Source organism: Notolepis coatsorum (genome assembly GCF_963971535.1).
Source record: "Notolepis coatsorum genome assembly, chromosome: 1".
NCBI classification, from domain to species: domain Eukaryota; kingdom Metazoa; phylum Chordata; class Actinopteri; order Aulopiformes; family Paralepididae; genus Notolepis; species Notolepis coatsorum.
Window position 1 is genome coordinate 125205314 of NC_140165.1, and position 11682 is coordinate 125216995.

General features: G+C 45.0%; 1 protein-coding gene across 3 annotated transcripts in view; it reads left to right on the plus strand.

Annotated features, from left to right (window-relative positions):
- Positions 1–8963, plus strand: part of grhl2b (grainyhead-like transcription factor 2b) — a 96434-nt gene extending 87471 nt beyond the window's left edge. For all 3 annotated transcript variants that reach the window (XM_084313319.1, XM_084313321.1, XM_084313320.1), the window contains exons 15-16: positions 5282–5346; positions 7755–8963. In XM_084313319.1, the coding sequence (XP_084169445.1) occupies positions 5282–5346; positions 7755–7869 (180 nt within the window). In that variant the 3' untranslated portion in view covers positions 7870–8963. The remainder of the gene's footprint in view (positions 1–5281; positions 5347–7754) is intronic.
- Positions 8964–11682: the final 2719 nt, after the last annotated feature.

An 11682-nucleotide genomic window follows, 5' to 3' on the forward strand; every position in this document is an offset into this window, starting at 1 on the left:
GTACTGTATCAACAAAAAAACCTGTAAATCATCTGCCCTTTATTAATTTCCTTAGATTTTTAGTACACTTGATCTCGAGAAGGTGCTGAATGAGCTCCGCTTTTTTCACGTCTGCTCAATGTTAGCATGGTGTTATTCACCGTCAAAGGTGGAAAAAAAGAATAAAAGAATAATAATTTATATTCTCCTTTGGTTCATTACAATTGTAGAGGTGGGGTCTGCCTCTTCACGAACAATGTCTGGGTTAACCCCAAAGAAGTGCATGTTCTCTCGAGCTCATGCTCCCCAGACATGGAACATCTTTCAATCCTGTGCCGCCCGTTCCACCTCCCCTGGGAGTTTACCGCGGTCATCATGACCGCCGTATATATACCCCCACAGGCGAATACTGGCAAAGCGCTGGGGGAACTACATGATCACCTAAACAGTCACCAGATCAAACACCCGGACGCGGCGATGATAGTGGCTGGCGATTTCAACCAGGTGAACCTGAAGAAAGTGATGCCATCCTTTTTTCAGCACATCGCCTGCTCCACCAGAGGGAGGAACACACTCAACCACTGTTATTCCCCGTTCAGAGCCGGCTACAAGGCGGTAGCAGCTCCGCCATTAACGGGGTCTTCAAGCTCGAGCGATCACGACTCCATCTTGCTATTCCCCGCCTACAAACAAAGATCACGTGACGCCGTCGTGTCACGTGAGACAAAGAAGTGGACTGACGAATCAGAGGCCACGCTCCAGGACGTGTTAGCAGACACGGATTGGGATATGTTCCAAGGCAGCGCCAGTGACGTCAGCGAGCTCGCAGACACAGTGGTGAGCTATATAACAACAATAGCTGATGGTATTGTCCCCATGAAAAAGGTGCAGGTTTTCCCAAACCAGAAACCGTGGGTGGACAGTACTATTAGAGCAGCTCTGAACTCTCGCACCACCACTTATAACCTGGGCAGAGAGTCAGGAAACATGGAGGAGTATAAGGCTTCAGTCTATACTCTACGCAAGGCTGTTAAACTTGCTAAGAGGACATATGCTGACAAACTGGAGACACAAATGGCACCGCTTATGGCGGGGACTGAAGACAATAACTGACTACAAAGTCAGCGCCCCCTCAATGGGGAGCGACGACGCCTCCCTCGCGGACAAGCTCAACTCTTTCTACGCTCGGTTTGGTGTAGACAGTGGCGCTGCTAGCTCTCCGGCTAGTGACGTCACTGGCGCGCCGGCTGTTGTGGAGGGGGGGGCAACCGCGGGGGGGCTCTCTCGTTGTCGGAACACAGTGTGAGAAGAGCATTTATGCAGGTGAACACCAGGAAGGCTGCTGGCCCAGATGGTATAACAGGATGCATACTTAAGTCCTGTGCCAACCAGCTAGCCCCGGTGTTCACCGCCATATTTAATCAATCCCTGGCGGAGTCAGTGGTCCCTGCCTGCTTCAAGATGTCTACCATCATCCCTGTACCGAAGAAACCCTCCCCAACATGTCCAAATGACTACAGACCGGTGGCACTCACCTCTGTGGTCATGAAATGTTTCGAGAGGCTGGTCAAGGCCCACATTTGTGCCTCCCTCCCCAGTGATATGGACCCTATGCAATTTGCATACAGGACAAACAGGTCCACTGACGACGCGGTCTCCCAGGTACTGCACAGCACCCTCTCTCACCTTGACCGTCAGAAGGGGGGCTATGTGAGACTGTTGTTCATTGACTACAGCTCAGCGTTCAACACCATAGTCCCCACCAGACTGGTGGACAAGCTGATCGAGCTGGGTCTGAGCTCCGCCCTGAGCGCCTGGGTACTGGACTTTCTGAGCGAAAGACCCCAGGCGGTCAGGGTGGGGGGTCAGACCTCCAACACCATCACCCTGAGCATCGGGTCCCCCCAGGGCTGTGTTCTGAGCCCCCTGCTGTACTCACTCTACACACACGATTGTGTGGCCAAGTTCAGCTCCAACTCCATAGTGAAGTTCGCAGACGACACGGTGGTGGTGGGGCTGATCTCGGACAACGACGAGAAGGCCTACCGGGAGGAGGTTGAGGTACTGGAACGCTGGTGCCAGGACAACAGCCTGCTCCTGAACATTGGTAAAACCAAGGAGCTGATCGTGGATTATAGGAGAGGACAGCAGGAGACACACACACCACTGAGGATTAACGGGGCTACCGTGGACAGGGTGAGCAGCTTTAAGTACCTGGGGGTCCACATCTCAGAGGATCTGACAATTTCTGACATGGTCAACACACATAGACACAGTAGTAAAGAAGGCGAAGCAGCGCCTCTACCACCTGAGACAGTTAAGGAAGTTCAGAGTATCGGGGAAGATACTCCAGTCCTTCTACTCAGGAGCTGTAGAGAGCATCTTGACCGGAAACATCACTGCCTGGTATGGAAACAGCACGGCACAGGACAAGAAGGCCCTACAGAGAGTGGTGCGCTCAGCCGAGCATACCACAGGTATTGCACTACCTCCCCTGCAGGTTCTATACAACAAGAGGTGCAAATCCAGAGCCTGCAGAATAATGAAAGACCCCCACCACCCCAATAACAGCCTGTTCCAGACACCTGCGAACCCCAGCTACTAGGACAGAGAGGCTTAGGCTCAGCTTCTTCCCCCAGGCCATCAGAGCCTTGAACAATGAACATTGAGTGCCACAGAACACTGAACTATCCACACACAAGCACACATGAGCACACACGACACGCACGCTGTGCACTAGCAGCCACTTTAACACTAGCAGCCACTTTAACACTTTAACATGAGCGGGCACACACTCATGCCGCACTCACCCACACTTATTGCCAAAAGGAAAGGCCACTTTAAAGGGGCTATGCATTGTTATTCCTAGCACTATTTGGGCAACTTTACACAATTCCTGTTGGTCTATTGAAGACATTTGTAAGTTTTTTTCAAAAAAATGCATTGTTTTATATTTCTAATCAAGTACTCAAAACCATCATTTTTCAGCCTCAAGAAATCAGGCTGTTATGGCCTGGCTCCGCCCATAAGCACTTTGAGTGACAGTGCCACACAGTCTGCACTGGTAGAGGGAGGGAGGGAGGGGGGGGAAGAGAGAGAGAGAGAGAGAGCGAGAGAGGGAGGGGGTGGGAGAGAGAGAGAGAGAGAGAGAAAAAAAAGACAGTCCGCCGGCAGCTTGTTTTTTTTTTTTTCTTTCTTTCAATCTCCCGTTTGCATGTGTGGCGCGCTGCAGGTCCCCCCCCCCCCAAGTGCTCTCTATCTCTCTCCCTTTCTCTCCCTCTCGAGTATGAGGAAATGTTTATTTTTTTCTTTCTTTCAATCTCCCGTTTGCGTGTGTGGCGCGCTGCAGGTCCCCCCCCCCCAAGTGCTCTCTCTCCCTCTCTCTTCCTTTCTCTCCCTCTCGAGTATGAGGAAATGGTTTCGCTGTGTACAGTCAGTCTAGGTAGAATGGGGGCGGGCATTAGCTCCAACCACAGAGCCAATCGCATCACTGTGCGCTACCCACAGCCCGAATGACGTGACTCAGGCCTTCAAATCAAAATGACCCGATTTACTAGAGGACGAAAGGGGCTGGGCTGAATCGGAGCAATCCGCCAATATGGTATTTAGACCCTAAAACACATTGATACGAACTCCTATTACTATAATACAATGCTAGAGACTGAAAAATTACATTTATAATACATAGCCCCTTTAAATTAGTATAGCAACAGTAACAGTGTATTGCACTACCAAAGCTACCTAGCATGTCCTATATGCTCTGTAAATAACTATGTACAGATACCGAGATGTCACACTATGTTACCTGTTATTGCACAATGTTGTTTTTATTGGATTCTATTATATGTTGTACCACTGTATTGCACATCGTTGCGGGCAAGACCACCCGCATTTCATTGTATACTTGTATGCCGTGACAAATAAAACTCTTGACTTGACTTGATTTACTCAAGCATAGTAACACATCATATTTCTGACACTGGGAATACATTCCATGAGGTCCATAGATGTCCTTAGATACCAAGAACATGCAAATGGACCTTGTAGAAGTGGAGCAATCTTCCATTTACTTGGGTATGTACTTTTAGGCGAATTGTCTGAAAATATGGCTTAACACATTCAGCGCCAGAGGTCGCTGTGGGCCTATGGCCGTGTGTGCCAGCGCTTTAATGAATGGGGATACATGCCGGTGTTTGCAGTGCTAAAACTATATTAAATATCATAGCCATGGATATAAAACTATTGCCCATTTGACATCGAGTATCTATCGTTCAATTTGTGAAAAAGAAAAAATATTTCATCCATACATTCCCGTTTTATACCGTGGTGAATATGAGTATAGTTTTAGAGTAATTCTGTGTAATCCCAGGAAACAGCTTTTAGTGCATTTCACTAGAACCCGTGCTATTCCTCGCCTGGATCAACAATCAATCTGAAATCAATATTATCGGTATTATGTTTCATCATGCATGCATGGAAGGGTGGCGGGGGGTTCTATGCTTCGATCGTCACCAACGGAATACGTTACACAGTACATACACACACGGTCCGATCGCGGGGAAGGAATAATTGGATCAACGCAAGATTGATACCATATAGCCCTTACCGTGACTAGGATGTACTGCAAAAAGAATATTCCAATTATCTGATCGCCATTCCAAGTATTGATGTCGATCGTGTTGCCAAGATAATCCACCAAAGAACATGAATCGGCGGTGCTTGATTCTCCCCAATCCATGTGTTATAAACGTTACTCCTGGCCGACAAGGAAAACCTGGACCGGACTTTTAGATTGACGGACAGACCAAGCTAGAGAGTTTCCAAGGATGTGCAATACCGGCCGCAAGGCGTTAGGCGGCGGTATTGGACGTTTGCGATCTCAGACCCATTCAGGACAGCCTGCACAGGCTGCCTCGATGGATTATGAATGGAAATAGCGAATAAAAGAAATAAAGATCCAGAAACGTGTTAACACGTGATTGGCACTCCACGGTCGAGCGTCAGAAACGTGTAAATCAGTGAACGGCACTGGATGTGTTAACAGGTTAAAAAAAAAGTATTATTATAAAAGAAATTAAAATAAATACTAACTTAAAATAAAAAATGTATGTAATGGGTATGTCTTTGCTGTGTGTGTGTGTGTGTGTGTGTGTGTGTGTGTGTGTGTGTGTGTGTGTCTGTTGCCTGTGTGTCTGTCTGTGCAAACATGTTTATTACGTGTTATTATTGCATGTGTTTATTTTCTCCGTGAAGTTGATTTAGTGATGGAGATAATAATATAATTATATATCATTTAATTCAGATCTCAGATAAGTACGGCGTTCCCACGGACAGGATCGCCAAGGTCTACAAGAAAAGTAAAAAAGGGTGAGTGAACAAGAGCTTGTTTTTTCCTTCCCAACAACAATAACAACAATAGGAAAGATATTTCTGCAGGACACATTATCACTGCTGTTGGGGATCTCCATGCCGAGTCCAACGACCCCTCTCGCTGGTCTCTATGACAAACGGTTCACGAGATAGGAAATGGGTTATGGGCATGGCTTCAAAATGGGGCATGGCTTCAGAAAAGAGGACGTGGTTAATCGACCAATGAATGTAGAAGTCTGTACTAGGGGTGGAACGGTTCACAAAATCCACGGTTCGGTTCGTATCACGGTTTTGGGATCACGGTTTTCAGTTCGGTTCGGTATACGTTGTTTTTTATTAAAAATTCACACTCCAAAAATACCATACATCAGCATAAGATATATAGCCTAAAAATAATCCAACTTTTCAGTTATTCTCAAGGACGTAGTCATGCAAAAACTGAAAGAATGAGGCAGTTTGACATCAGGCACATCATTTTGACAGTGACCGGTTAGAGCTAGGAGAGAGAGGCGAGGCATTGCTGATTTAAACATGCTTCTCATTTATTTGGTAAAAAAAAGGTTTACAGCGGTTTGTCTTAAATAATGTTGTCAAAGTATTAACTTAGTGTAAACAAACTAAATAATTAAACCTTTCTATTTTTGTGGCCACATTATAGACAAAGGCCATCATCAACATAAAGTATGCATATGTTCAACCGGCACTAGACTTTCTTATCAAAAAGGAAAAGTCACTGTTATTTCATCATCAGGTGGCTTCTTCGTTCCGAAGGTTGCCCATCACTCTCCAACCCATTCTGTCCCCACTTCTTCTCTCCAACTCCGTGACTCCGCCTCTCACTCCGCTCCAATCACAGACGTCGTCTACCCAGCCTCTTCTTGGTCTTCCACTTCCTCTCTCTCCATCCACCTTCCCCATCACCACCTTCTTGAACATCTCCCCGCTGGTTCCTCTCAGAACATGCCCGCACAACTCCATCTTTCTCTTTTTCAACCTCTCCAGCAGCTGTCCTCCTTGCAATACCCGCTCTTCTCAGTACCTCCTCATTCTTGATCTTATCCTTCCATGTTATCTTCAGCATCTTCCTCAGCGTCCACATTTCAAAAGAGTCTATCATCCTCTTGGCCTCTTCATTCAGCGTCCATGCTTCTGCTCCGTATGAAAAGACTGACATAACATACGTTTCCATATTTAATGTGTACTAAATATATATTTACTTTTTAATTGCATGAAACATTATGAAGTATTCTCTTATGCCGCTTTCCACTGCATGGTACTGTACCTAATCGACTCGACTCGCTTCTGCTTTTGCTTAGTAGCCGTATTTGAAGTGACGTCACACGAGGAAGTGAATAGTCAACAGTAACACGGCGTTGGAACCTGGAGAAGCCCTGATGATATAATATAAACCAACAGCCAATAAATGTGAAGTTATCTTTGAACCTCTGTTGTCAAGCCTCGTCAATATACCCCCCCCTTTCCCACTAATGGAACTGGTGTCGTGGAGTCACTTCACTGTGAGCGTTTCCACGGTTAGCTCGCGACTAACGTTAGCTCCGCTAACTTAGTTACTGCCTCTGCATCCCAATAACCGAACAATACACACACAACCGTGGAGGTCGTACCGAACGGTACAAATGCGTACCATTCCACCCCTAGTCTGTACTGAGTTGATTGACACTTTTCATAAGCGTGTGTGTGTGTCTGTCACCGCTTCTGTCACTTCTGAGGACAATTAAACAAAACCATAAGAGATAAAGCTTAGATCTTTGAATATGTGTAATTCAGCGAGTTGATGAATGTGTAATTCGTGACTTCTGTGGTGAAGACATGTGGCCTCTGTGGCAGTGCACGTGAGCGGCGCGGGGAGCGGAGCGGGCGGTTTTGACGTGAGCGAGGAGTGGGTTTTAAAATGGGTCGGCGCCACGTCCGGAGCGAGAGTTCTCCTCCGATCCAATCCACTCCGGGCCGCTCACACAGTGGTTTAACACTGATGTAATATACATGTAGTACAATGCCAAAGCAACAGATGGCGATGTACAAACATGAAGGCCATTTTCAACCAATGAGAAGGGTGAACCTGTGATATCTATCTATCTCTATATAACACTATGTGTCTACAGTAGGACATGTGTCTATCTCTATATAACACTATGTGTCTACAGTAGGACATGTGTCTATCTCTATATAACACTATGTGTCTACAGTAGGACATGTGTCTATCTCTATATAACACTATGTGTCTACAGTAGGACATGTGTCTATCTCTATATAACACCATGTGTCTATCTCTATATAACACCATGTGTCTACATGTGTCTATCTCTATATATAATATATACATAATATATATATATATAGCCTCCCTATATAATGTATCTAAAGCTGCTTCTGGTGTTTCTCAGGATACTGGTCAATATGGACGACAACATCGTCGAGCACTACTCCAACGAAGACACCTTCATCCTCAACATCGAGAGCTACGCAGACGCCTACAAGATCACACTCACTGAGATCTGAGTGCTCATTGGCTCAACTGGAGGGGACGGTTGGAGTCTCAAGACCCTCCCTCGTGACTGCTGGTTGGCTGTTGGAGTCTCAAGACCCTCACCTCCTGACTGCTGGTTGGCTTTTGGAGTCTCTAGGCCCTCCCCTCCTGACTGCTGGTTGGCTGTTGTTGGTCTCGAAGCGACACGTCTAAATGTTCCTGACATTGTTATCAGTGTGAAAGCTAGCAGTCTGTTGTGTTCAGCATCCGCTGTTAATAGCAGTCGCACTGTGATGATGTCACAGCCGAGGAGGGGCCAGCGAGAGATGGACGTGGGGACGGAGAGATGGACTGTGTAGCGTTTCTATAGCCAGACGATGAGACACTCCCTGACGAGACTTACTGCCCTTTAATAGCTATTTGTATTGTTAAGAAAATAACAATGTCTGGGCTGCATTAAAATTTTGTACACAGTGTGTACAAAACTGTGTTTTTTGTCAAATAACTGGGTAGCTCTAGTAAATATTGTATGTACATATTAGACACAACTTGTTACTTACTGGTGATGTGTGGAAGGGATTTGTTGAGGTTTTGAATTTTATGTTTTTACTTCACTGGACACATCATTCATTAATGTCTGTATAAAAATGGTTCACGATGAGAGCGGCTAGCAAACAGTAAAGGACAAACAGTAGTGTCTGGTGAAGAATAATCAAGTACAGTAGTGTCTGGTGAAGAATAATCAAGTACAGTAGTGTCTGGTGAAGAATAATCAAGTACAGTAGTGTCTGGTGAAGAATAATCAAGTACAGTAGTGTCTGGTGAAGAATAATCAAGTACAGTAGTGTCTGGTGAAGAGTAATCAAGTACAGTAGTGTCTGGTGAAGAGTAATCAAGTACAGTTCAAAATGTCACAAAGTCCTTGTTTTCAATGGTCATTCAATGTTGCAGTTTCTTTGCATGCCAATCTTTGTTCATAATATCTTCTATTTGTTAGTGATCTTATTTATTAATGCTTTTAATGACAATTAATTGGATTTCTATTCGTATTTATCCAAGAGCCTTGAGGTCTTAACATTTCAGCAACATATCTTGTTCACCTGGTTTTATATATGTATATATTAAACAAAATTATAAACTTTAAAATCCTTTCAATGTATTAATTATTCTTTTCTATATCGTGTTGAGACTAATTTACATTGTCGTGAATGGAATAGAAGTACTTCAGCACCGCAGATTGCTCGCAATAAACATTTAGGTAGTCAAGAAGTAAGAATACACAGTCAAAGATATACATTATAAAATATGTATATACATTCAAATAGTTATAGTTATCTATGATATTCATAGTTATTGTGTGTTATCTAGTTATCTTTCCCTAGGTGATGGCAGATAAGAAAGTTACACCAACACAGTCATGGTTATGTTTCTGATCAAATCAGTCATAATAAATGGTCTATTTGATTTGTTATGACTATTCTATATGCCTACAATTAGCTTGTTGATCTTAATGTCTAATCGCCAGCTTGACCATATGAGTACAGCTGGACGTGACTTTCTAATTTCTAGTCCCCAACCCTTCAAACTTGGTTGCTTATTGGGTGGTTTGGCAAAGTTCTTGCTGGGCTCTTTTGCATTGTTTGAAAGGGCCGCGCACTTTCAAAGCTCATTGGTCCGTCGGGCAGTGTAAACTTTTTTTTCTGGTAGATCGATAAGCCAGTGGACATATCGATCTACCAGATGGCGATCGATAACGGGGAAATGCTCGGGGGGGTCTTTTTCACGTAAATTATTAGAGCTTGCTATGATACTCAACCAGCCGACCAGCGTATGTGGCTACTTAGACGAACACGGTTATTGGTAATCAATAATAATAAACGACGTCCCCCGCCCCCCCCCCATTCATGCATACATGCTTTGGGATCGTCCGGATCATATGCAGTTTGAGTTATTTCTGTAGCATCTGTAAAACGGAAATGCCATTGGATATAACGTTAGCAGCTATTAGCTCTATAACTAGCCTTCCAGAAAATATACTAGACCAAATCCGCTATAATGCTTATATTCACGGCGCTATAAAATGAGAACCTATTGATGCACTTTTTTTTCTTTAAGCCATTTTGAAGGGACGGTTTATGGACTCAATTGACAATGAGAATGGACAGATAGCAATACTATAAAGTATAGATTTAGCTCTACAAACACCCCCACGTTTGTTTACAAAAGCTGGCCCTCTACCATTATATTAGACGGGCCCCAGTGGCCGCGAAAGTGTTAAAAAACAGGACATACATCAACATAAAACAACATCATAAAAACATCAACATAAAAACAACATCATAAAACATTAAGATACAATATGCAAAGGCGGTTAGGTGGCCGAGCGGAGATTGCGTTCGTCACCAGCCCCGGAGCTGTGAGCTGGATTCGCCTGTTCGAATCCAGCTCACAGCTCCGGGGTTGTCACCAGCTTGGCTGGCCGTCTGCACTAATACAATTGGCTGTATTAGAGGGTGGGAGAAGCTGGCGGGGTGGGTCCGGGTCGTTGTAAACAGCGACTCCTACAGTTCGGTCGGGGCGCCTGCTAAGCGCGGATAGGACTCGAGGGGGATAGTGTGGTCCTCCCACACGCTACGCCCTCTCGTTGAGAATCCGCGCTGCCAGGTGAAAAGAAGCGGTGATTGGCTGGACGTGTGTCGGAGGAAGCACGTGGTAGCCTCCACTCTCCCAGATGATCTGACTGTGGGGGGTAAGTGCGCAGCGACCAGGAAGGGACTGGGAATTGGCATATGACTAACATTGGGATGGGAGAAAATCGGAGGAAAATGGAGAGAAAAAAAAAAAAAGACCAAGATACAATATGCATATACAGTTGAAGATAAAAGAATAATAAATAAATATGCTACCCTCTCTTTCCTATGCCGATAGCCCTGATCGTACATGCTTTTTGAAGCCAGTTAACCCGGGGGCCTGTTTAATGCTTCTGGGCAGGCTGTTCCACAGTACTGCTGCTGAGTAAAGGAAGGTCTGCTGGCCGTAGGAAATTAGTCTAAATCTAAATGGAACTATGTTTGTGTCTCTACCTCTGGTTTCTACATACTAACTAACATACTGAAAGTAATCTTGAAGGTAGCTTGGCACCTCCCCTTTATAAACTATATACTAGGCATATAGCTTTATCATTGATACTCTTGTTTCCACCCTCAGCCAACCCAGGCTGTTGAAGTGGGGCTGGTCTAGGTGAGTACGAGTGGGGAGCTGCAGGACTATCCTAACTAGCTTGTTCTGGGCAGTTTGAAGTCTAGTTCTCAAGTTGCTGGGGGCACTGTCATACCAGGACAAGCAAGCATAGTCAAAATGACACTGAACCAGTGCCCCTGCAAGTGCTCTAAGAGCTTTCCTGTCCAGGTATTTTGAGTTTCTAACTAGGAATTTTATTCTGTTGTTGACCTTGGCTATTACTTTTTTCGCCATGCTTTCCCCTGAGAGTGTGTTTTCTAAAGTACACCCTAGATACACCACTGATTTGGTACTGGTGACCATTGAGCTACCTAACCTTCCTGTGTTTTCTGTTTCCTAGTGGTAGTAAATAAAATGGATTCTGTTTTACCTAAATGGAGAGACAGCCGGTTTTCTGACAGCCACTGACTGACATTCCCTAACTCCATGCTAAGTCTGCTTTCAATATCCGTTTTGCTTTTATTTGACACGATGAGAGCCGAATCATCCGCGTAGAGCAGGAGATCACATGAGCAGGCTGACTGCATGTCATTTATATAAAGGAGGAAGAACAAGGGCCCCAGCACACTTCCCTGAGGGACCCCGCAGTCCACCGTCCTCAGATC